General features: G+C 39.8%; 1 protein-coding gene across 1 annotated transcript; it reads right to left on the bottom strand.

The window, feature by feature from the left end:
* Positions 1-99: 99 nt before the first annotated feature.
* Positions 100-19143, bottom strand: LOC309710830 (anoctamin-9). The gene is made up of 25 exons (XM_082540637.1): positions 18980-19143; positions 18748-18866; positions 17999-18073; positions 17759-17881; positions 17535-17671; positions 17166-17215; positions 17014-17072; positions 16094-16173; positions 9503-9637; positions 9339-9432; positions 9185-9245; positions 6715-6797; positions 6515-6619; positions 6177-6341; positions 6053-6089; positions 4260-4371; positions 3692-3749; positions 3494-3591; positions 3205-3401; positions 2962-3114; positions 2730-2880; positions 2514-2627; positions 2318-2411; positions 1395-1507; positions 100-618 (listed from the first exon to the last, which is right to left on the bottom strand). Exons 2-25 carry the CDS (start codon positions 18766-18768, stop codon positions 603-605), a joined length of 2331 nt encoding a protein of 776 aa, XP_082396763.1. The 5' UTR covers positions 18769-18866; positions 18980-19143; the 3' UTR covers positions 100-602.
* Positions 19144-27952: the final 8809 nt, after the last annotated feature.

The raw sequence follows: 27952 nt of genomic DNA, 5'->3' as shown, positions 1-27952 counted from the left end.
GAATCGAGATTGCTTCTACTCCTATCCATGGCTTTGCAAATTCAAAAATGCTCACATGTTAAATTAATAGACAATCACAATGACAGATGTTTTCTCTTTTGTATTTAATGATATAAAATGTTATAAAGCAAAACATTTTTGCATCTGAGTTACAAAATACACAATTGGATTCTGCCTGTAGTAAAGCAACAATCATCACAGCGCTTTTTGTGTAAAACAGTATACATTAAGGCATAACACAGTCAACACCCCGTTTACAGTATCAGTATAAATTATCTTTAGTCTTTCAATACAAAACACAGGCTCGTATATATGGAGTTTCTACAGCAAGCAAGTGGTGGATTCTCAATGCAGAATAAGAATAATCTCGTGAAAGTTGCGGTCAGTAACATCAGCTGCTGTACACTGGTTTTCTTCAAGACAAATTGCCTTTACAGTCCTTTTAATGGATGACAATCCAGCCACAGGCCTCCATCTGAGCTCCTCAGAGAGATGATTAAGAACCTTGAAGTTGACGCAACACTGCAGTAGTCTGGAGACTTTAATGCACAAGTCAACACTGGGTTTGTGTTGTTCGGGTAACATGTATCCCGTTTACACCGTCATGCTTCAAATGATCTGCAAGAAATAAAAACAAACACATTTTATAAGTCATCATGTATCAACAATATTGTTAAACATTTCAAATTAGAGTACTGTTGAATTTGTGTTTTTTTTGTGTGTGAAAACTATTTTAAACAGATATCACGTGGCAATCGCTAAGGAAGTCAGGCTGTCTACATGAAAAATGTTGAGAAAAACCAAATTTAAATACACCCTTTTTAATATAGGCATGTTTAAATAAATCTTCGTTAGTTTTTTAGTAGCACTACTATCAATATTATTAGTTCTGCAAGCAGAATAAAGGTTTAGCTTTTAAATAGATCTTAAACAACAAAACTGTGTTAAAGCAACTCAATTATGCTTATTGACCAAATACTTGACAAAGAAGCCCTTTGTCCTACTTGTCTGAATCTGTGTAAACGGGCCAGGATGGTTAAACTTGATAGTTTCAGCTGAAAATCAGAGACTTAGGGAAAGTGTACAGTTTAACTTTGGGGCAATAAATGAGCCACCTTTTCACTGCTCATATCAGCTCATGATATTACTGTAATTGAAAGAAAGTAACGTGTAGTAACAAAGCATTTTGATAACACTGACATATTTAGTGTCTCATGTCATGACTTAATAGAGCTAATAGTGATTCAGACACATTCTGAAACCTTTGGGGACACAAGCATTACTTACAGGTACATTTCAGAAGATACATGACATGTCACACTATTGCACAACAGTTTTGGGGGGGTTTCTTGCATTAAGCAGTCACACGTAAGCATGTATTATCAAAGACTCACTGGAGTTCCTCTTTTAGCCTCTTGAGTTTATCTGAGAGCCTACAGTTCTTCACTTCCATGGGAGCACTCGGTATAAACCAGGCTGCAATGAACTTGCATATGACAACAACATGCTGCAAGCAGAGGGTACATGGTTAGGAAGTGGATCTCATTTTATAAACAAACAAACAAACAAACAAACTAACTAAAAAAAACAACGTAATTTATTATTTAATTAAAAAAGGAGGTTATGGGTTATTTCATACACCTTGGTTTTGTTACAGCCCGAGTCTAAGCTCTGAAAACTTTTTCAAAGCTGTCAAAGTTAGAAAATCATTGTGTTGAATACATTGTAGTTAGGAAGAAGTAGCATCCCAATGCAAACTCAAAGACAGACTTGAAACTTGCAACAACCTTTAATTTAAGGTGTATAATAATCCATAGAAGATGGGAACTTACACAGGGAGCACAGCTGAAGCAAATCATAGATAGAAAACCAAAGTACAACACACTGGGTAACAGACTATCACAATAAAACAGGAAATGTTGTCAACACTATGACATACAGACTTGATAGAGGGGCAGCAGAAACACATTGTAACAAACACAGAGATCACAAATATGGGTGACTAACTGGGGGAACAAAGGGATGAAGAAAGATAGTAAGTAAGAATTATAAAACCAAGAATAAAAATCAGAATGTAACAGAAAATGCAAAAGATATTTATCAGTCAAATAAATATACAAAGAGAGGCCAACAAAAGTATAAAATTCTCCCAAACTTAAAGGATGACAAAACCCAAAAACCTTAATAATTAATAGTTACAAGTACCAAATCCTGGACCCAAAACCCAGAGATTGTAACAGAATGCTAAAAAACTGCTCAGGAAAGAGGTGAATGTGTGAATGTAGTGCCGTGCTTTGTAAAAGTCCAAAGGTCTTACCTCAAACAAGATGACGAACGCAAAGCGCGCAGCTAAAATGATCCAGAACTGATGGGTATGAGTGTAGTCATCTTTGCTCCTGTAGTCCTTATATCTGTCAAAAGGAACATACTAGATTTTGATCAGATGTTTTATTTATTTATTTATTTTTAACTCAAAAACTTAATCTGTAAGAGAAAACTAAAGGAAAACAAACCTGCACAAGAAAGGCTCTTCACCAGGAGGGATGTTCTCGCTGTATTTATATGAACCATTCACACGAAGAAATGGGGCAATGGAGAGAGTGTTGTTGATGTAACCCACCATACAACTTGAACATGAGAAAAAGAACGTAAAAGAAAGCCATATAACCATATAAGCCATACAGCCAATTGCAAAATGTATAGAATTTCGAGAGGAATGCACTTCTCACTCAGTATCTGGTGCAACTGTGCCTTGGGCACACGGGCCGTAGTGATAACGGTACACAAGTCGGGGGATGAAGTCCGAGGATACACCAATGACCAGCCCATTGACAATGACTGCTAAGACACCAATAGCCTCTAGTATATCTAGCCACACACCTAAGGAGAAGCAGCAGTGTTACTAATGCTCAACATGCTAACAAGACCCACAGTGTCCTGCCTTTTCACAACAGTTCTCACCAATATTGTTGGTTTTCTTGGGAACCATCCTCCGCTCGAGAGTGACCATCTTAATGGCATCCAGACGTATCTCTATGACATTATTGATGAAGGCCAACAGAGGAGCGAGAGGAAAGGCTGCCACAAACAGGGTGGTAAAGCTGAACTGGATCACTGAGAACAGAAAGTAAAGATCAATTTTATTTTTCCCAATATTAGTTTATCCTTTACTGTTGCTGTTGAAGCATGACACTGAGCACATACCCATTTCCAAAAACTCTCTGAACAGGCTAAATGAGTCGACATCATTTAGGCGGTAGTTGCTTAGCCAGTCTCGGAGCTTGCAGTTTTCACAAAGTTCATCCCCATCTTTAGTGTCTGAGTCATCTTTCAGATAGCAGTGAGCACATTTCCTCTGTAGTTTCTGGGTTCTTTTTCCTTTCCACAACCGGCATAACCAGCTAATTCAAACAAACCGCTTATGTCAGCACAGATACAAGGTTGAGGCATATGTACAAGTTTGTATGAGATTACAAAGCTCTTTTATACTTACGGTCCAGTGAACTCAAAGACATTGCTGATGGTTTGCTTTAGTACCATGATAATGGTCATTTGGATAAACAGGTCGGTCAGACAACCAGTAGGGTGACACTGCACGAAAAAGTTTAAAATAAAGTCAGAAAGTTTATGTAAAACATCACAAAAATAATAATACATTTGTGTTTCTAAGTGTGGACCGAGCCATACTCACTTCCTCAAGTCTCCAACGGCCTGCAATTTTTACATAATTCCCAGGACGGCCATTTATCCTGTAAATATATATGTATCATTAAAATGTGAATTATTAGTCAGATAAGTCCAAATGATCAAAGACATACAGCATGTTTGAAAAGGTAGAACAATGAGATTTATAGAGAACTGAGCAAAAATCTTGAGCCATCCTTCAATTCTTTGAAGAATTTGATAGAAAAAGGGGGATTTAATGAAACATCTGGAAACGCATAGGGTTTGTACCACTCTAACAAGCTGTAAAGTCAATATCTGGTATGACCACTTTTATTCTTTATTTATTCTTTACTTTTATTCTTTGTTTTATTCTCATTCTTTATTCTTTACTTTTATTCTTGTTATTTCTTTAAATAGCTTTCAGGAATAGTTCTCCAGGCTTCTTGGCTGCCTTTTGTTTCATTCTCTGTCAAGATGATCCCACACTGCTTCAATAATGTTGAGGTCCAGGCTCTGAGGAGGACTGAAAAATGAAGATGCTGCAAATCAGCACAACCATAAATTTTGAAAGGCATTCAGACAGCAGTTCTTACCTGCCAAGAATGAAGGCCGCATAAAACAGTGAGGTGAAATAGGTGAAGAACTGGAAGGTGAACATTTTGACTGTGAAGCTCTTTTCAGTGGAAGCAAACGACCTTATCTCCTCTGGTGAAGACAGAAGTCGTGTTAGTGTACGTCAGCATGCATGCATCTCACTGTTTGGCCAATAGATGGCACAATCGCACATCCTACAAAAGAGCCACATCAATTTTCTCTGATTGTATCTACTTGCTGCAAAAGCGTGACTGATAATGTTTGATCCCTGCATGCCTGTGTGTACATGCACATGTGTGTGCATTTGTGAGCCTCATCACACCAAAACAAGGGCAGCTGCAGAAACACTATCGCAAAAGTGTTTTGATTTCTTGGAATGTGGCTTCTCTTGGTGTGCAGATTTTATCAACATCACCAGGTAGTGCATCAGATAGCTGAAACAATCTTTCCTTCAAAAATGGAAACAAGAATGGGAAAGAATTATATGCTTCTGGAGTTATTCATTTAAAAAAAAATCCCATTAGCCGCTTGAATTTCAAAATTTTCCGATAGGACCTTCATTTCCATGTTAGAAAATTGTTGTTTTACTGCAGAATTTCAATCATTGGTTAACTGTCAGAGATTTACTTTTAATGTATGTGCTTTTGTAAAGAAGCACAAGTACATAAAAGAGCTTAATTGATTCAAGTAAAACAAGAATACTGCAAAGACACATTACCTTTTAGATACTGTGACACATATAACTAGGTTCATACAGTTAACATTCATCTACTGTCAATTTATTCCTGTGCAAGTCAGTGAAATTCATGTATTCACTGCATAAAGACTCCACTACCCTTGGCTCAGCTTTTCTATGCCCACACCCTGTCATCAGTTTATTACGGTGATGATGATGATGATGATAATGATAATGATGATGATCATTATTAGTAGTAGTAGTAGTATTTAACAGGCCATCACACAGAGACACATAACCATTCACCATCACACCAGCAGACAATTCAAACTCAAGCCTTCTTGCTGCAAGGCAACCAATGCATCATTCTGCTGCCAAGCTGTTTGTTATATTGCCTAGCTCATGTAACTAAATTAACAACACTGTAAAGCTAAAATATTTCTAAGGTTAGCCAGAGTTTTTTGTGTTCTGCTCGCTCCAAATTCAGCCCATGGCAAATAAACAGCAATTTATACAGTGCTTTTTTGCACTCAGATATTACTGAAAGCCCTTCTTATGCTGCAAGCTCCATCTCCAGACACATTTTAATGCTCTCTCTCTCTCTCTCTCTCTCTCTCACTCTCTCACTCTCTCTCTCTCTCTCTCTCACACACACACACACACACACACACACACACACACACACACACACACACACACACACCTAGATGGATGCACAAGTTATTTCCCAAGGACACAAAAAAACGACGACCATTCCAGAGAGCATCCTTGTATTATATTTGTTAGGTCTAGCATTTTTGCAATGTGTATCTACTTTTGTAGATCTTATTTTAGTGTCTTGGGTGTCCTAATTTTTGACAATTTTTGACCATTTCAAAGAGATCAATGCATCATAAATATTTTATAAATATTATAAATATGTGTATAAGTCGTGTAAAAACCAGTTTTAGGAAAATTTATTGATGAAAGCTCTGTCTGAAAGTTATCTGTCTATTACCTGTGTTATCTGCTTCCTATCTGACTACTTTCCTTCCTGCCTCCTCCTGAAGCTGTTACCTGACAGAAACTCCTTAAAGTTTGGGGGGGGGGGAAGAAAATTAGGTGCATTAAACATACCCATGTCACAGAGCTTCCTGGCCACAATCCAATTTACCTGCAAAAAAAAAGGCAAAAGTATGATAATGGTCACAGATAGCATCATTAAACACATAAAGAGATGTACTTTAAGACATCTGTGTACCCGTGTCATGATAGTGATGATGAAGTAATGGAGGAAACCCCCGAGCACCATCACAGATATGTTGGAGTGGTGGCTTAAAGATTTCAATTTGTACTTTGCCAAAAAATCTGCTGCAATCACCCTGAACACCACCACAGCACTCGTTAGGCTGATGATCACTAATATCTGTAGAAACACAAAGACACTAAGTTGGGTCACCATACTTTTCCGATTAACAACATCATTTTTCTTTCCAAAACGTTCAAACCAGCCTGACTCTTATGTTAAGCAGTACATTATTAAATCATTATTAATCCTTATTAAATGCATTTAGACAAAGAGAAGAAAAGATATCCTACCATAATTGTTACACAGATAAAAATCAGACTGCTGGTCCAATAGGAGTGCTTAAATTTTTTTGGTTCACAGTTGACATCATTCACAAGTTCCAGGATCAGTTCCTCCTGTAGTTTGATTTGAAAAGCAAAAAAACACATCCTTACACATACATCCATGAAAAGTAATAAACACTGTATTGGTGGATAATACTGTCAAATACCTCTTCCTCACTCCAATCAGACACTTTCCATTCACACACATAGGTAGCACGATGTCTCTTCCAGAACTCCAAAAACAGTGTTGCTGTGAAAAACAGGAGTTTCTGTGAGATTTATAGAGCATTTTATGCACCAAATAGTTGCACCAATTAACAGTGACTGTTCTTGATCACCACATGTTAATAACCTCTGCCAACGTTGGGAATATTTTAGGTGTTTGTCTGTTTTAAATATAACTTTGAGTGGAAAATATGTCAGTGTTGGCCTGCTTTTAATTTGAGGTTGAAAAGCGTATTATTATTTCTTATTTGACCTCTGCCAGCTGTCTGTGACATAGTATTTGTGAAATGGTTTCTGTAGTAATCCTTAGTTTTTGCTGTTGTTGTTTTTCGTTTCCATGTCCCTCCTGGGTTTCCCCTGTCTGTGTTTTTGTTTGTCTGTTTGAGTTTTACTTTCAATTCTTTCTACTTTTTGAAGGCTGTTCAAGTAGTTTCGGTGTATTTACTGGCCCGCTTTGTTCCTTTTCTCACTCTCTTTATTCTTTTCCTGATTGAGCTGCCCCATGCCACATTATCCCTCACCCAGTGTGTGTGTGTGTCTGTTTATGTGTGTCGGCTCTATTAAGCATGATTCTTACTTATCCAGCCAAGCCTAATAAAGGTGTCAGTATTACAAAGACGGTTCACGTGGTAGAGAGCAGGTTATGTTTGAGATTCGAGATCAACAGGTTTGAACAAAGCACAGTGACCAGTCAGCTCTCTGCAAAATATCAACAGATCTTAGCATTCATGTGAGATCTGTGGCTCCCTCTGTGAGTAAGATGGTCAAAACTTTTTATAAATTGCATCTGTCAATAAAAAGCATCAGTAAGAACGATAAAATCTAAGAAGTAATTACTTCAATTTCCTTTTCCCAGTGACTGCAAAGTCATTGACACTTTCAGTGGTCTATACAGAGGGTCTATAAAGAGGGTACTAAAACAATTTATACTTTTGATCAAATATTCACATAGATTTAACCTACTTTGAATTCTGTTTTTATATTCAATCTTTACTCTCCGACAATAAAACTACCTTAAAGACATTTAAACATTAACTGGAGGGAAGAACAACTCTAATCCATCAGATTTTTCTATCTCTGTTAAGTTACTCAGTATGCATTTTTGCCAACTTTCCTTCCAAGCTTCAAATAAGCTAAACATTATAATATACTAGGTCTTTTCCAGTTTTCCTGGCCACACTTAAAGTGCACACACATTCACTTTTATTTTCCCTTTAAACTCATAACAGAGTTCTCCATGTTTGTGATTGGCCAGATACTACCAACACCAGCAATTAATTCAGTGATAAGCTATCAAGTTGCTAATTACCTTTGTGTGACTATACAGCCTGATTAAAGATGTTAGTTTAAGTGAAGCTAGATAATGGAAAGGTGTGTTGAACTTGCTTCACAGTGTAATACACACTGTGTGTAGCTCACTGGAAGTATTTTTTGTTGTTGTTTTTATTGGATTATTCTGCCTCTTCCTATATGCAGTGCCTTTTATTTGATTGTGAGTGTGAATTAAAGTCTTCTTTTATGAACAATTCTTTTGAACACTTAGACACGAGTCTCAGCTTTTGTGTTAGTAGCTGAGTCCACCTTAACAACTTTTACATAAACAGGACAGTTTCAAGGTTGAACTAACTTGAATGTGAACTACTGTTGAAAGAGGTTTAGTTTACAAAATCTTTACTTAAAAATAAAAAGAATGTCTGAAAACTCTAGCTATTCTCTATGTCAGTTGTCTTATGATAAACTCCTTATATCTACCTATAAACTGTCATATTCTATTATTTCAGCTTTTGAAGTGTTTTTCAATGAAAAATTGTCCATTACTTTTCTTTGATTTAGTTTTGGATTGTGTGTGAAAAGTGACCTTCATTCAGCATAATCCAAATAATATCATGTCTCACTTCCTTTTGCCCTTTCCCACCCCTCCCTACAAACCAGTTCTAGCTCATTCTCTTCAAATCCTGTGCTACTTAACACCCCTGAAGCATGATCGGATAAATCCTTAGCTTAAACATTAGAATTTAATATTAGATGAAGTGTGATTACAGACTCTAAGCATCTATAAAAACATATAGATACTAAAAGCAGAACAGTGAAAAGCATTTATATGTTCATATAGATGAATGCTCGACCACCCCCATGGCCAGATGGCCTGCGCTGATTAAGATATGAGTAGCCAGGGAGAGTAGGTTCAGTGATGTGGCATCTCTTGGCAGTGCATGTCTGAGCAATCATAAAAAGACTGGCATTTGAATGAAATAGATCTGAGGCTGATGAAAGACTTGTCTGTACAAAATGTCCTGTATGTTCAAGCAAATTAAAAAAAAACATAATTGCATTCTTATTTTCTATTATTAAAAGATCCTATTGCATGATTGTGTCTATCTCAAATATGGATGTGAATATTGACAAACTCACCCCATATTGCCATGAACATCGCAAAGAACACTGTCCCTTCGTTGTCAAACAGTAAGGTCACCTGTAAATAGAAAAAAAGCCATAGTAAGCGGTGAATGTACAATCACATTGTTAATCTATTTCGCAATAAATGTAATGATGTAAAATGATTTACCTTGGTATAAATGCAGGTGTCATTGAGCTTCCACTCTTTGCAACCCTTGTCACAAAGTGGACACATAGTTGTGTTGGAGTTGCAAACCTCATTTCTAAAAGATTTAAAGTTTAAGTCATTACAAAGGAAAGATGTACTATATGAGGATACAGCCAGAAACTTACAGGAGGGGTGAGTGTTTGTAGTAGGAGATGCCATAGAGGAAGATAATGATCCCGATGATAGCAGGTGGGATTAGGAGAAATGTGTACCAGCCCAGCCACAGAAAGTACAAGGCCACTTTTTCTCCAAAGTAGTTCCTGACACAATAAAACACAGACAGATAGAAAAAAAAATACATTTATGTCTTGATGCATGCTCAATCATCCAGGTAAGTAAATCTCAAAAAGTTGATTCTGTTCATCTGGACATAGCATTTTCAATGGGACAAGCGTTTCTCACTCATCCAAGTGACTTCTTTAGTCTCAGCTGAGTGCAGGTACCCCCAACCTTATAAACAGTATATTTTGCACAATGACTGAAAATAGCCCAGTGAATAAACAATGGACTGTGAGGTCAGTTCCTTATTATTAATATGTAAATTGTCATGACAATTGATCAACATGTCACGGACCCGGTTCCAGGGACTCGGGGTCTGCAGTGTGGACTATGATGATGATGATGATGATGATGATGATTATTATTATTATTATTATTATTATTATTATTATTATTATTATTATTATTATTATATGGTTGTACTCTGTTCTGCTGCTTTTCCTGCACTCCATGTTTGTGTTTTGGAAGGTGTGTGTGTTTGTGGGCGCGGTCGTGACAGGCACCTTCAGGCCTGGTGGGTGTGGCCCTGCCAGTTGACCGGTCACACCCGAGGATCTCCACACACACCTGGCACCGATCGAGCCTCGTCAGAGGACCTACAAAACAGTGTGGCTGAGAGCTTCTCGACGCTGGATCGTTGAGTGACTACCCGTCAGTGTTCCCAGCAAAATCAGTGAGTTCTAGTCTGTCACTTCGTAGTTGTGTGTTACCGGCTGCCTCTGTGGATTTTCCAGCAGGAGTGCGGGAACGGGAGAGCAGCGAGCACAAGTTTCACGGGAGCAGAGACACGGATCACGAGCACTGGGAAGGAGACGCGTCACGGGAGTTGGAAACACACGGGGATTCATTATTGTGTACTATTTACTTCACTGTAAATAAACGCACTGTTTGCACCGCAGAGTCCTGCATCTTGGGTCCTCCTTCCCCACACACCCACGGTCTGCCACACAGACCGTGACACAACAACCACTGATCAAAGCCAATGGGTTTACCACGGGTTCCCCAGTTTCACCCATCATCGCTAACTTGTACATGAAGGAAGTGGAAAAGAGGGCCTTGTTATCCTACCCGGGAACACACTGGTTCAGATATGTGGATGACACCTAGGTGAAAATCAAATCTCAGGACGTACCACAATTCATGGATCACAGTAACTCAGTGGACCAACACTTAAAATTCACCAGGGAGGATATGAAAAGTAGCAAGTTAGCCTTCTTAGACTGTGAGATTTCCATCAGTAATGGGGGACATCTAAAAGCTGATGTGTACCCCAAATCTATGCAGTATTTAAGGTTTGACTCTCATCATCGACTGGAGCATAAACTGGGTGTCATCAGGACGCTACAACACAGAGCGAACACCATCTCCACAGACACAGCGGCCAGGGAAGCAGAAGAACATCACATTAAGAAGGCTCTGAGTAAATGTGGTTATCCCAGCTGGGCATTTATCAAAGCTGGGAAGGCACCTAAAGAAATCTCCAGCCTAACCAAGAGAGAAGGACAACTCCTGCCTAAGCAAAAACCCTTAGTGATCCCCCTATGTGTCAGGAGTATCAGAACTGTTGAGATGCATTTTTTCTAAACACAGAGTCTGTGTGGCTTATAAACCCCTAAACACACTAATATTGAACTATTGGATCAGGTCCCCGGACACAAATAGACTAACATAGTGTACGCTGTTAAGTGCCAGGAGGATTGCCAGGATTTATACATCAGGGAAACCAAACAACCTCTGGCGAAGCGGATGGTACAACACAGAAGAGCAACCTTGTCAGGCCAGGACTCCGCAGTCTATTTACACCTACAGGCCAGTGGACACTCTTTCATTGATGAGGATGTACACATCCTGGACAGGGAGGAATGGTGGTTTGAGCGGGGAGTCAGACTAGCTGGGCAGCAGACTGATTTACGTGAAAAGGGAACGACCATCTCTGAATCGAAGAGGGGGCCTAAGGGTACATCTTTCACCATCTTACAATGCTGTCATTGCAGCCATTCCCCAACTCTCTGTGAATGGTACTTGTGGCCATTGATCAGTGGTTGTTGATCAATGGTCATGACAATTTGCACACTAATGATCAAGGAACTGACCTCCCAGCCCATTGTTCATTAAGTGGTCTAGTGTCAGTTATTGTGCAAATGTACTGTTTATAAGGTTGGGCAAACCTGCGGTCAGCAGACTGAAGAAGTCACTTGGATGAGTGAGAAACGTTTCTCCCATCAAAAACGCTATGTCCAGAAGAACAGAATCAACGTTTTGGAATATACATTTATCATTTCTTCTGAAACAAATGTGGATAAAAATGTTCACTTCACAGTAACACATTTCTTAACAATTCTATGCATTACTGATATAGGACAGACTTTCTTTATAATAACTCCTCACTGTATTTATCTACTTTACTGGCAAACTTTATGTCAGTGTACAGTTTATGCTATGCATAACATAACACGATATAACATGCACTGTGTATAGTTCTGATAAGGGTGGAACAACAGTTTGACAACCCTCAGAGTATGTGGCAGGGACTAAACACGATCACAGACTTTAGAGGGAAAACCAGCACACCGCAGACCACGGCCTCTCTGTGTGAGGATCTAAACGTATTCTACGCTAGATTCGACACAGCGAACACCATGAGACCGGACAGTGTGCGCACCGCGGATGACGTCAGTGCGCACACTGTGTCTGAGGAGGATGTGCGGAGGTGCTTCAGGAAGGTGAACGCACGCAAAGCTACTGGTCCGGACGGGATTCCCGGCCGCGTCCTCAGGTCATGCGCGGCTCAGCTGGCTGGAGTGTTCACGCACATCTTCAACCTTTCCCTCTCTCTGTCTGTAGTCCCAGCCTGCTTCAAAATGGCCACCATCGTCCCTGTACCCAAATCCTCCACCATCTCCTCATTGAACGACTGGCGACCTGTAGCCCTGACCCCCATCGTAAGCAAATGCTTCGAGAAGCTGGTCAGGGACTTCATCTGCTCTGCACTACCCGACTCACTGGACCCTCTACAGTTTGCATACTGCCACAACAGGTCCACTGATGATGCCATAGCCCTGACACTACACACTGCCCTGTCACACCTGGAGAAGAGAGACACGTATGTGAGGATGCTGTTTGTAGATTACAGCTCAGCATTCAATACCATCGTTCCCTCGAAGCTGGACAGGAAACTGCAGGATCTAGGACTGAGCAGCTCCCTCTGCAGCTGGATCCTTAGCTTCCTGTCTGACAGACGCCAGGTGGTCAGACTGGGCAGCATCACCTCATCCCCCATCACTGGTGCTCCACAGGGGTGTGTACTGAGCCCTCTCCTGTACTCACTCTACACCTACGACTGCACAGCCACTAACAGCTCCAACATCATTGTGAAGTTTGCGGACGACACTACAGTGGTGGGTCTTATCACCAACGGTGATGAGACGGCTTACAGGGAGGAGGTCAGCGCCCTGACCCACTGGTGTCAAGACAACCATCTCACCCTCAACGTCGCAAGGACAAAGGAGTTGATAGTGGACTTCCGGAGGTGCAGAGAAGTACACACCCCCATCACCATCAGCGGCGCTGCTGTGGAGAGAGTGAGCAGCTTCCGGTTCCTTGGTGTACACCTGGCTGAGGATCTTACGTGGTCAGTACACACAAACAAAACAGTGAAGAAGGCGCAGCAGCGCCTCTTCTTTCTCAGGAGACTGAAAAGATTCGGCATGAGCCCCCGCATCCTCAGGACCTTCTATCGCTGTGCCATTGAGAGCATCCTCACTGGATGCATCACCACCTGGTATGGCAACAGCACCGCCTACAACTGCAAAGCTTTCCAGCGAGTAGTGCGGTGCTCTGAACGGATAATTGGAGGTGAGCTTCCCTCCCTCCAAGACATCTACAGGAAGCGGTGCCTGAGGAAAGCGGGGAGGATCATCAAGGACTCCAGTCACCCCAGCCATAAACTGTTCAGACTGCTTCCATCAGGAAGGAGGTTCTGCAGCATCCGGTCCCGTACCAGCAGACTGAGAGACAGCTTTTTCCATCAGGCCATCAGACTGCTGAACACGTCATAGACACCTCAGCTTCACTACTGGAACTTCAACATTATGCACTCCACACTGTATGTAAATGCCACTTGTTTTGCACATATTCAACTCTGTATATTTTATATATTTTATTATTATTATTATTATTTTATTTTATTTTTTTACTATTTAATTTGTAAAAATGTGTATACACACACACACACACACACACACACACACACACACACACACACACGTAGGAAAATATTTAGTATACACATCCAGAAATGCATACACTATTATATATTGTACATATATTTATTAGTTTGAGGTTGGCCATTCTTGTATTTTGCTCGTTTGTGTTGTTGTGTTTGCACATCTCTGTTGCTTGTGGGGCTCGCACACAAGAATTTCACTCGCATGTGCTGTGCCAGTGTGCCTGCACATGTGATGTGACAATAAAAAGTGATTTGATTTGATTTGATTAATACACAGTGGTAAGAATAGTCAGCATGACATATTTTTACTGCAAGGAAGACATAATTCACTTTTGCACCACAGCTGAACTCCACTGACATTAGTGGTCCCTTTATGTCACTAACAGGTCAAAGCTTTAGTGATTCTAGCGCTTTGTTTTATAGCCAAATATCTACTTAACTAATAGCATTTAGCATTTCCAATTACTTCCAGTGTTGTGTGTGTGTGTGTGTGTGTGTGTGTGTGTGTGTGTGTGTGTGCGCGCGCGCGCGCGCGCGCGCGTGTGTTTATTAGAAAATACACTGAACTCCAACACCTTAGTAAACCTTGAACCAGGTAAACTGCAGGATGCTAGCAACAACTCGCTGAGATTAGCATCCTTGCCATGCAGCTAAGCCTCACTTAGTTAATGAAGTGGCTGTAGATTCTTTAAGTGTAGAGTCCTGTCTTCAAATGCATGTGTTCTTGCCAAATGGCATTTAAAATAATTACAGTCCTGAGAGAAACAAGTACTGCAGTGATGTTCTGTCTCAGAGGTTAGCTGATTAGCTTATGGTGCAGCACATAAGTGAAAAATCCTTTGAAAAGCAGATACAAGCATCAAAACGTGCACGTTTGTAACTTTAGAGCTATTCATTTGGAAAAATCACATGACCAATTTTAGGCTCAAATTACCGATTTACCACAGAATTTCAACCACTGGTGAATTGTCAGATGTTTGACTGTTACTGGATATGCTTCTGAGCAGGTAAAGAAGTAAGTTAAAGTTATTTTCAGAATTTTTCTTTGTTTCAAACAAAACAAAAGAACTGAAGTGCCACATAATATCTTATAAGTTAAAGGATAATCCTTTAACTCTTGTAGTACTTTAATGCAACTCACTTCAGGCAGAGCATTCTCATTCCAGACGTTGGTTCAGGCATTCAATATTCATCAGGTGCTAAATTATTCTCGTGCAATTTCATAAAATTCATTTATTGCGTGCATAAAGTCTCCTTGATTCTTGGCTCAGTTCTCCCATTCGCGCACCCTACCATCAATTTTTTTTTAATTATTAACAAGCTAACATAGAAAGACAGATGACCATTTACCGTTGCACCAACAGACATCTTAGTGACCAGTTAATCTGATTAGCAGGTATCTGGACAGTGCCAGAACCACTGCACAAATGAATTGTAATTTATAGAGGCACTTTTTACACTTTTTGCAAGCTGCATCCACAGATACTTTTTTAATACTCTTGCTCACACACACACAAACCCAGATAGATACATAAGGGGCTAGCCCAGGTTTAGTATCTTTCCCAAGGACACTTCAACATACAGATGAAAGAGCTGGGGATCAAACAACCGACCATCATAAATAACAAGATTTTAGGGGGATCATTTTAGGGGTTGAGAACTGAGTAACCAGTGAGAAGAATAAGAGGTCCATCCATAATACTCGACTGAAACAGTATTACTTCTGCAACTACACCCCATATCATACTGCACCCACATGGATGAACATTAGGATCATTCAAATAAGGCACATATTATGGTGCACCCATCAACTATTTCCCTGTAATATTAACTTATCTGTTGCACTATTATTATAAGAGCTAAATAAATTCTGAAATTGTATCTGTAATACCAACTGACAAAGAAGCTAAAAATGTTTACTAAGGGTTGTTAAATGTATAAAAGATATCATATAGACAAAACTGCTGCTGTGACACGTGGTTTATGTTTTAGATACACCTGAATCTAAAGACAGAGACATCTCTGCTCTCTTCTAACTCAAAACTCCACGAATTACTGTACATTATTTTAAAATCATGGCTCCAAACAACAGATTCATCATGTTCATGACATGTTTGCTGTTGTCTTGTTTGGAAACCAATTATGCTGCAATAACTGGAACAGTATAGAGTGCAGAATAATAAATAGGCTGTTATGCTGCAGTCCAAACCTGACAGCAGTTATGGGTTGCCCTTGGAGACAGGCTGTCCACCGTGCCCATCCCGCCTTCAGTTCTCTCTGTTTCTTTTTCTGAAAGCAGAAACACACAAAATCAAAGCAAATCAGCAACATGTAGAAAATCTTTCTGCAAGCTGCTTAACAAAACACACAGTTACACTGAGAACAGAAGCTTTCTTGTGTGAATATGTAATCTGCTGGCTTTTTAAAAAACAGATTTCAACAATTAAGGGCTTCTAAAACCAACTCGACCTTACAAGTTCAAAGCTGAAACTGTAAGATACTTTATCTAACATACATGTGCTTGTAAAGGCGACACAACAGACTGTGGCTCATGTCCGTGCTTACACAGTAACATGTAGTATTCATCAGCAATCATGTACACGCACATACCCAATTATTCTCGGTATTAGATGACTCACAGCATTAACATGACTCGCAGTGTCTCTGCGAACAAATACTTTTTTTTTGGCACCACTATTCTGTTTTGAGAGGCCATTGCCAAGTTTCAGTTCATTAAGCTTTTGAGAAAACCTCAACACCTAAGCAGCCATGTGAAAGGCAATGGTTTAACAGTTTTTAGTGTCACTATCTTAAGCGTAGGAATGTGTGGACCCACATAGAGAAACAATGGCAAATACTGATTTATGTGATCATTCTTATCTGACTTCTTATCATTGTTACTCCTACGGTGACTGCTTTTATTCTTGGCTATCATTATCACTCTCCATGGATGTGATTTCTGAAGAGGAAGAAGACCATTTCTTTTCTTTCTTTTTTATACTGTAAAGCAATCAGCAGCCCTCATTCTTCCCATGTCTATACTGATCATGTCACTTTTGTCATAGTACTTCATATACAAGGATAAGACTTAAAACCCAGAATTAAAAACAAACAAACAAAACATTTCACCTCATGTAGACAGAACTTGGTCTCAAAAACCTTCATCTTTATGAGCTCCCGTAGATTTTCTGTGCAGATTAAAAGGTAAAGAGAATAATAATAAAAATATTCAGGGTCTGGTTAAATGCAAAGGATCGGGGTTGTAAATAATTCTGTCTCACCTCCTGAATGAATTCTGGTGTGACCTAAGATGAAGTGGACAATCCGTATCCTGAAACAAGGACAAGAATCACTCATGCAGCTGATCATAAAGTACAAATGTCATTAGATTAGTGCATCTTTATTGATTCTTTAAAAAAAATGCATTTTAAAGAGACAACTAGGCATTCCACTTTCATAAAAACACAAAGGCGAAGACCTAATCTAAATACCACATGGTTAGAAAAATTTGGAAATAAATTGCTTGAGAACAAGTCCTTTGTAATGATAACACAACACAGTGCAAATAAACACTGGGATGCTTTAAGTGTCAGAAAACAGCAGCAAGGAATGTTTAAAATGCCAAAAATAGTTTCAGTGGCCTTGTTTACCTCGTACTGAGAGACACTGCGCTCTGATCTGAGCTCCAGTTGCAGGCATCGGACACCTTGAGCAGATACCTGTACTTCTCAAAGATTTCCTTGGGCGCTTGAATCCCATAGAAGACGTGATTATCATCTATGATTTTCTAACAGAAGGAAATTAAGATGAATGACTGTATGGATGAAATGTATATTTTATAGCAGAAATGTTAAGTGTACTATTAAACACCCACCGTGACTTTGAAGTTCTTTTTTTTTAGCTCTTCGATGTACTCAGTTTGCTTCTTGAAAGACTCTCTCTCCTGGTTATTAATCGTTTTGGCAACCAGGACGTAGTCATAAGAGAGTGGAGTGTGCTGAGTGACAAAAAACAATACGCCAAAATCAGACATTATATGCTCTAATATATGCATTAACATGGCCAGGACTGGAATTATAATTATATTAAACTATAACTGTGGACAATGGCTTACCACAGGCGGAAATGATTGCTGTTCATTGCCATTTTCTTTTACCACTCCCAGCAGCTCCAGCATCTCAATACTGGACTGAAGCATCAAAAACAATGAACAATGTTACATTATGAAATCACCCATGCTGATGTAAATACATTAAGTCGTGGTTTTAAAAATGGCATGAAAAGTATGTGGTAAAGACTTTTGTCACAACAGATGAGTTTCAGGAGGCCACTGTTTTGTGATACTGTGCTTGTGAAAGTAAGCAGGAAGGTTATCACCTCCAAAAGAATCCTGTCTAACGATAACACGGGGGCGTGACAATGAATGCCACTGCGCTGAGAAAGCAAAGCACAGAGAGCTAATCTAACCTGAATGAAAAACATGACGTGCTCATATAGTCTAGCAGTCAGTCCAAATCCATGCTTTCTTTAAGTCCTCAGGGGATTCTCTCACTGACACACGTACATCCACAAACAGTGAAGTCATGGCAGAGGCAGTAGCACCTGAACATCCTGATTCATACGCAGGGCAGATTAAAGCGTGAATATGTTCTGACCTCATCTGACTAACTTGATTTAAGTGAATCTGTAGTGGGTTTGATGTAATGACTGCTTGATGAAGCTATGTGCAGTCATGATAAACAGCAGGGCCGCTGATAACATAAATTCTGTTAAAGTGTGAGGCGGCCTCAGAGCATCTTCACTACGTAACGATTAAAAAAAAAAACAGAACCATCATTATTATTCATGAATCGGATCACCTACCTGTCTGTTGTGGAGAGGCATGATGAGTCGGTACTGAATGAAGCAGTGACTTTCCGGTTACAATAAAGCTTCGATCACCATTCAGTGACACCAAAGCCTCAGCTCAGCGATTTCTCCAGCTATAAAATGATATGATGTCTCTTCAACAAGCAGTAGGCAACTTCCGGATTGCATCTAAGATGAACTGCGACGTTGTTTCACCAGCAGAGGTATGTATAAAAACCGACTCTACCTGTTGCTGATGTCACGCCATCTATCTTTACAGCCTCCACCTTCTTCTGTGATCACTCAGTCCAGGGGGAAATCCAACAAAAAACAAGACAGGAAAAAACACAGTGTGATACAGAATAACCCCAGAGACAAAGAACATACAGCCAGCCAGTTGAACTACCTCCTTTTCACTTGACAGATACGATGGAATGGCTTTCCTTCTTCTTCTTTTTTTTGTTATGCCTCCTCCTTCTCTCCTATGAGCAAAGTACCATTTATCCACCGCTAGATGGAAGCAAACACACTGGCTGAAACCGCCTGTTAAACCCCCTGACTTGGCTGTGACTAAATCGTCCTACACACCATTGTCAGCACTGACTGTGACATTTACAAAATAAATAAATAAATAAAAATCTTACAAAATTAAAAAAAAACATTTTGGAGTCTATAATGGAAGGACTAAGCAGGTTCGCTAACATTTACTAAAAAGGCAATACGGAAAAATAAAACAATAGGGGGAAGCACATTCATTCTAAATATTAGGACAAATATAGTTAAGTTCCCTGTTTAGAATGAGATCATTATATCTATGCACATGTGTTAAGCGGCACATTGTAATGGGCATCTTGTTTTGTTTGCTGGATATAATTGAATCTATTCCACCTATTTACAACAACCTGTCATCTTTACAGGTAGTACTAAAAGGCTTCAATGATTAGTATAGTCAATGTTCTGGTGTTTTTCATTGTGCTGGGGGTTTGAGATTCTCTGGATATACAGTCCTGTGCAAAAGACTTGAGGCACATTTTATTTCATTTTATTTTGGGAGGAAAAACAAGAAATGTGTGTAACCATTTATTGAAATGTGCAAATATAACTGGGTAATTACAGCATGTATAAGGCATAAACAGTTTATACAATTGTAACAAGCTTTGGTGCGACAACCTTTATTCTTCAACACAGCCTGAACTCTGTTAGGCAGCTTTATTATTGTTTCTTTAAGTAGTCTTCGGGAATAGTTCTCTGGGCTTCTTGAAACGTGTTCAAAGCTCTTTTTGGATACTGGGAACCTTTTGTTCCTTCCTCTGTGATCCCACACTGCTTCAGTGGTGTTGATGTCTAGGGAGGCTGCTCTGTGTTTTTCTGTCCAGGCATGCTTTTACTGCATTGGGATCATTATGATGCTGTAAAATTAAACCATTGTCAGTCAGAAACATCCCAGATGGTACAACATGGTGAATCAAAATACGATTGTACTTTTCTAAATTTACAATTCCATAAATTTTGACAGGATCCCCAACACAGCTGGCTGAAATGGAGTCCCAGACTTCCACTGTGTTTTATAGATAGCTGTAGGCACTCACCATTGTAACTCTCTCCTGACATATTAATGATGACTTGAACTAAAACTTTCAAATTTGGATTCATGAGTCCATAAGATCTATTAGCACTTCTTTTCAGTCCAGTTTAATTTATGTAATTTGGCATATCTCTGCCTTTACTCCACGTTTGCTTTCCTTAAGAATGACTTCTTAACAGCCATTGAGAGCATCTGTAATGAAGCTTCAGGGAACAATAAATGGACCAACCAGAGGGCCAGATCCACATCCCAGGTCCCGTGTAGGGTGTTGGCTGGATTTTTGTCCTGGTTATTGAGAGCATGACTTTCGGATACTGTTTGTTTGCTGATAGCTTTTGTTTTAGGTCTAGTTCTTCTGTAACTTAACAAATGAACAAACAATAGGCACTCTAAAAATGATCAGGTTAAAGGCGTGAACTGCAAATGTGTGTGAATACAACCAATGTCCAAAGAAAAAAATCTTTAGGAAGACTGAAGAACGACTGCACAAGACCACTTCAAAAATTCTTCAATAAAGCACTGTATTTGTGTGGTTTCTGATTTCTGTATTGATTTGGTTATATTATGTAGTGAACTTGATTTTAGATTTCTGGCTTACTTACTACCATTGTGTGGGACCTATTTTCAATGTTTATGAAAAAAAGTGATTTTTCAATCTCAGATTCCTTGCCTTTGGCTCATGTTCTGTGAAGAATATATCAAATAGCACATTTTCATTGACTTCACACCTCTAATTACTGTGTTTCACCTCAATGTACTTGCTATTCCTGCACAAGATTCCAACATTGTTATATTTAAAGTACCTGCACGTATTTGCTCCAGCATTCCTGCACGTTACCCTCTGTTTTACAGCAACCATTATCTATCTTCTCACACTCTATCCTAGCTGTAAATCAGGCATCAGACATAACAAATAAAATTGTTTTGTGGCTCCTTACCAATCAAGATTGTAAAAAAGAGTCTCTGCTCAAAGAACCTCAGAGATTTTAGTTCAGAAAGAAGATTTGGAAAATCACAAAGAAAGAGTTTCCAGAATAGAGTCCTTTCACCATTATTGGATGGGGCAGTGCAGACAGTAGAGAGAAAGGTGGAATGACACAAAGGAAATGGTCTGGGGTAGACTGAAACCCAGCCCCCTTCAGTAAGAGCTCTTACCTTCAGTTCATGGCTCACCTGTTCAACCAGGTGAGCAATCTAAGCCCTGTCAGAGTCTGACGGTGAGTTTAACGATGAGAATGAGACACGCCATCAGTTAAAAAACACAAACTGAATGGTCTGCTCGCAAAGAAATGAGTCATCCTGTATGACTGCTGATGTGGTGCAATCAGAGACAAAATAAAAGGGTGATTCCTCTTATCAAATCTCAGATAAGCTGGCACAAACTGGCTCTTTGTTCAGTGCGGCTGATACAGTTATATAGGTGGACGCAAACCTGTTCACCTGTGATGTTTTATTAGATAGTAAACATAATTGTTCAAGATTAACATGTTTTTTATTATGATTATGATTATTTTTTTCAAAATTTTACCTTAAAAATGATAGACCTTTTATTCATAAATGGGCGACAACAGGGGTCAATATCAATCATGTGGTCTGCATCACTTAGAACTGAAATAAAGCTGGTTTTAGGGTTCTGTTGATTTAAAAACACAATAATCCACCCAATCCCCCTCCAATATACAGACACACAGTCACAGATACACACACACACATGGCTGTTGGTTCTCACAAGGATAGTAGAATGCAGATTTCTGTCCTCACAAAGAAAGCTAGACACAAACACACACACACACACAACATCCAGTGGCTGCTTTTCCCCTCCAGCACAACTATTTTGATGAGCACTTCCTTTACTGTTGTTCTTGCAGAGACACGTTTTTACAGCACAATCACCTACTGAAATCATTTTAAGTCTCTATCAACAATTTATGTACACACTATTTTATATTTGTCATGTATGGAGGGTCATGTCACATAAAAACCTTATTAAAGCCAGTATGAGATTAAATCAACAGGATAGCCATGACTGAGCATACAATAAAATTGAATGACTAAACATTTGGCCTATCATAATTTGACTAATGTATGTATCTGATACTACAATTAGATTCTGTGTCACCTCAATGTATTTAAACCTGCCTGGTGTCATTACAGCTATACTTTATTGAGCTATGTTTTCATTCTGTTTTAATGATTTTGTGAGATGATGGGGATATGATTCCAGCTGTGCAGTCTGGATCTATTTCTGTGGCCCTCTTCTTAAACTTTAACTAAAGAAAAGGCAAAGTAACATGTCAAATGGGTGGTCCTCCGTGCCTTGTTATTAAGGAGGATTTTCATCATTAGTCTTGGAATCCTGGAAAGGCAACGCTCACCCAGGAAAACCCACATCTCAAGGAAGATAGGCGATATGAGGGCGGAGAAAAAGTGGTTGCGAAAATAAGCTGCTGTATTTCTGTACTCCACCACACCCCTAAGAGGAGGACATCATAATTACACCCACACAGGATTGTAGAACCACTTCAAGGGTGATGGAGGGGGTGGGGGCACTGCTACTAAATTTGACCCCAGTGTAAGAAGACTGGCTGGGGTGGATAGGAGGTGGAGTGAAAATGCTGCAGATAGTCTCTTTCCTGAACTCCACACCAGAGAGGAAAAGACGTGCCAAACAAAGTCCTGCTCTAAACAAATCTAAGCAAATATATACAAACATCCACTGCTGAGGGGATTAGTTCCAGGAAATGTCTGCTCAACAAAGAAGTGAAAGTCTTATATTTCATACATAATCAAATTCAAATTTTATTTGTCACACACACACAACCATACACAGTATGACATGGGGGTGAAATGCTTGTAGCTGTACAATGCCCGACCATTAAATGACAGAAAAAAGGTTTTACAGTATTTACAATTTACAGGTTACTACAAAATTTACAAATTAACTTAGGAATTTACAGTAAAAAATGTGCAAACAGCAGAAAGAGATTATAAAGATTATAAATTATAGGAAATGTGTGGTGGTGTGTGTGGTGATGTGATGTGTGTGAGAGTCCAGTCTTATAGTGATGTGTGTGGGAGAGTCCAGTCCTACACCTGGTTCAGGGCCTGAATAGCCTGGTGGAAGAAGCTCCTCCTCATTCTCTCTGTTTTGGCCTTAAGGGAGCGGAAGCGCTTCCCAGACCTCAACAGTGAGAAGAGTCCATTGTTGGGATGGGAGAGGTCCATCATAACCTTCCTAGCTTTGGACTTGCACCGCTTGGTGTAGATGGACAGCAGGTCAGGGAGCTCTGATTGAATGATGCGTTCGGCTGAGCGCACCACCCTTTGCAGATCTCGTCTGTCCTGCTTGGTGCTGTTCCCAAACCAGGTGCAGATGTTTGCCGTCAGGATGCTCTCGATGGTGCAGGAGTAGAAGTTCTTGAGCACCTTCAGTGGCAGATGGAAGTCTCTAAGTCTTCTGAGGAAGAAGAGACGTTGACGGGCTTTCTCAACCAGGGTGTTGATGTGACAGGACCATGACAGGTCCTGAGTGATGTGGACACCCAGGTATCGGAAACTGTCCACTCTCTCCACTGGCGTGCCACTGATGATGAGGGGTTTGTAATTCCTCGCCTGCTTTGTAGTGAAGTCCACGATCAGCTCCTTAGTCTTGCCGATGTTTAGGAGGAGGTTATTCTCCTGGCACCAGTTCTCCAGGTTCCTAATCTCCTCCAGGTAGGCCGTCTCGATGTTGTCGGAGATCAGGCCCACAACAGCAGTGTCGTCAGCAAACTTGACAATGGAGGTGGTGTCTGATGTGGCTACACAGTCATAAGTGTACAGTGAGTACAGCAGGGGGCTTAAAACACAGCCCTGAGGCGCTCCAGTGCTGAGTGAGATGGAGGGGGAGACTTGTTTTCCCACCCTCACTGATTGGGGTCTGTCTGTGAGGAAGTTGAGGATCCACTGACACAGTGATGAGCTGAGTCCTAGATCCATCAACTTGGTGAAAAGCTTAGAGGGAATTATTGTGTTGAATGCTGAACTGTAGTCCACGAACAGCATCCTAACATAATTCCCTCTGCCAGTGTCCAGGTGACTCAGGGATGTGTGGAGCAGGTGAGATATGGCATCGTCTGTGGAACGATTAGTCCGGTAAGCAAACTGAAGTGAGTCGATGGTGGCAGGAAGTGAAGAAGTGATGTGATCTCTCATCAGTCTTTCAAAACACTTCATCACAATTGAAGTCAGTGCTACTGGATGGTGGTCATTGTGGCAAGAGGGCTGTTGTTTCTTTGGAACAGAGACAATGATAGACAGTTTGAAGCACGTGGGAACCACTGCTTGGGCCAGGGAGAGGTTGAAGATCTCCGTGAACACCGGTGCTAGTTGATCAGCGCAGGCTCTAAGGACCCGGCCAGGGATTGCATCTGGTCCTGCTGCCTTCCTGGTGTTCACCCTCCTGAAGGTGTTCCTCACGGCATGCTCTGTGATGATGAATGCATTTTCTTCACTGGTGCACTCCGAGCGCGCGCAGCCGTTTGTTGTTTTAATTGCTGCGGCGTCGAAGCGAGCATAAAACGTGTTCAGCTCATCAGCCAGTGAAGCATCGGCATTCATCATTGACGAAGCTGGTCGTTTATCATTTTATCACCTCATGTGCCATGAGGTGATAAAATGGGGTCACCGTGTACCCATTTAACTACCTGAACACCCTCTTATGTGAAAGACAGAGTAGCTTGTGGGATCCTACACATACTGGGAAATGTGTTGTGTCTGTTCACATGAGTGTTTGTGTGAGAAAGAGACAGTGCCTTCCCAAAGTTAACCCTGGACATTTTGCTAAACAAATTACACAAATGAAGTTTTACAAGACATCACTGACTAAAAAAGGAAACAAAATCCTTGTGACCATGTGACCTCTGTTTTGGTTTAAAGCAGCAGCAGCATTTTCATTGTGAATTGACAGATCTTATCACAAGGGCTGGGTTGTTGCTATGGCTTCTTCTTCTTTTATTTTTAGCTTTTTCATTGGTTTCAGTGTGTGAATAAGTGAACCAATGATTAGGAGACAAGTTGGGACAGAGCCATGTTTACCGCTGTGTAGCATTCCCTCTTCTTTAGACAACACTCTGTAAATATCTTTCAGCGCCTGTGGTGCCTTTTCCGATCTATAAAGTTCCAGTTCTATGTATAATGGGTCAGAGATGCAGCCACTGAATGCAAGTCAGATGTTTCATCTCATCTTTAGTCTGTAAAAAGTGTCCATCTCTTTGCAATTTTTATGTTGAGGAACAGTAATGTTGTAAATGTAGATTTTTGCAGACTGGTGATTCTCTGTCCATCCTCACTTCTGAAAATCTCTGCCTCTCTAATGTCCTCTTATCTATGCATATTCATGTTACTGACCTGTTGTCTATGGAACGCCAGGACTGCCATAATGAATTAATTAAATACACCATTAAATAATTAATTAAATGTGGCAATAATTAATTAAAATTGGAATTAATTAAATAAATAGTTATGACACATGTAATTAATTAATTATTGCCACATTTAATTAATTATTTAATGGTGTATTTAATTAATTCATTATGCGATTCACATTCGTATATACGCAGCCAATCAACGTAGTTGACAGGCTATGACAGCGTCCTTATGTGCCGACACTGGTGTTTTAGCTAGCAAAGCGGTGTGGCTGATGTGGAGTGAAGCCAACGTGTACAACCATTGGAGATGTGAGCAGGACAGACGAAAAATTGATGGGAAAAGTGTGGACTTTATAACAGTTTTTAAATTGTGTTGATAGGCCACATAACACCAGAGTTGTGATAAAAAGAAATGCAATGTTTGGTTTTCTTCCTTAATACTATCGTTGTTTATATTTACTGCGGGAAGAAACGGTAAAAACTGCGTTTTATATGAAAAAAAGCTTGAAAGCATTCTCCGCCTGTGAGCAAAAAAAAAAAACCCCGCCCCCTCTCCCCCGCTGCCCCTTTCCTATTCGTCCAAAAAAGTACCATGCCGACCAATCAAAAAATGATATGGCAACCTGGCATCTAGTTGTTAAGAAACGGGGGAAGTTTTAGGAGTGACGGCAGTGTTTTGAGATGTGAGAGATTTGAGACATTTAGCGCAAATCTTGTGTAGTTAGTGTGTAGTGTAGTTTTGTTGTGTGTGTCAGAACAATGAGGCGACTGCTGAATGTTACAGGTGTTACAGGAGTGATACATCTCCTGTTGTCAGGCCTGCAGGTATCAGGCTGTTTTTCTCCTTTATCTCATAGTGGACAGAAATTATTTGTTGGAGTAGCACAAATTTGTGTGGCATCAAATTTGATGCAGAACAGTAAATAGTTTGAGATGTTTAGTTAAAAACGCCTTGGCTGCATTTAAAAAATAGCTGCAAAAAACGTTGTTTGCTAAACTCAGTTACTTTTTTTGAAGAAGTAACTATATAATTAATTGCCCAACATTGGTCATTATATACTGTATTTTGCAGACAGAGAGTTACATGACTCTCTCCCAGACCACAGACTCATACTCATGATACAAGTCAGAGCTTTATAAAAAGAAAAAAAAAGAAAGTTGTGTTTTCGAAATTGGGGTTCAAGTTATTTTTACTTCCAATAGTCTTAACATGTCAATGACTAGATTTTTTTTTTACATTTTCATTGTAAGTGGGCTAAAGTAGTTAATTAAAGGTAGTCTAACATAAATGTAAATGCTGTCATTTGATTTGATTTTAATAAACCATGTAACTTGGATGGATTCGATGCTGGCATCACCACAGTGCACACGTCTGATGTTGCTCACAGTGGTCCCAGGGATCGCTCAGGGAGTTTGTGTACTTGCTCAGACACATGAAAAATTAGAGGAAACATTGCTCCTGGTACAACTTAACTTTTTGAGACTTGTAGCTGGCTCAAATTTAAAAAGAGATCATATTTTTCTATGAAAAAGTAAAATGTCTCAGCTATTTGTTGTTGTTTTTTTAATCATCTGTTTATTATAAAAGCTGAGAAAGCGACCAGCATAGTATGGAAACTTCCAAAAATTTAAAATGCATCAAAGAATCGTACATATCATATAAACATAGAAATAGTGTATAAAAGAAAACAAGCACAGACTTCTCCAGATAAACATTTCCTTGTAAATTTTAATTACTGTCTGGCTTTTAATAGTTGATACACATTTTAGAGACTTTGAGAAACGTAAACATAATTCTGCACTGCATATACATACAAGGTCTTGAAAAATTGGGTCCCATCTTATCTTAAGAACCTCCTTGTACCATACCACCACAATAGAGCACTTTGCTCTCAGATTGCTGGTTTACATGTGGTTCCTAGAATATTTAAAAATAGAATGGGAGTCAGAGCCTTCAGCTTTTAGGTCTCTCTTCTGTGGAAACAGCTCCCAGTTTGTATTTAGGGAACAGAAACCATTTCTACTTTTAAGATCAGACTTAAAACTTTGCATTTTAAGGAAGCTTATAGTTAGGGCTGGATCAGGTGACTCCTCCCTTATTTGGCTGCCCCTCCCTGAGCCTGATTTTGCTGGATGTTTCTTCCCCTTAAATGGGAGTTTTTTACTTCCTATTGCCGCTAAAATGGTTGATCACAGGGGTTTCTATGATTGATGATTGTTGATCTAC

This window comes from Aulonocara stuartgranti (genome assembly GCF_965226115.1).
Source record: "Aulonocara stuartgranti genome assembly, chromosome: 7".
Classification (NCBI taxonomy): domain Eukaryota; kingdom Metazoa; phylum Chordata; class Actinopteri; order Cichliformes; family Cichlidae; genus Aulonocara; species Aulonocara stuartgranti.
Note: the sequence above shows the minus strand (reverse complement) of the source record. Positions and strands in the feature narration are given on the sequence as shown.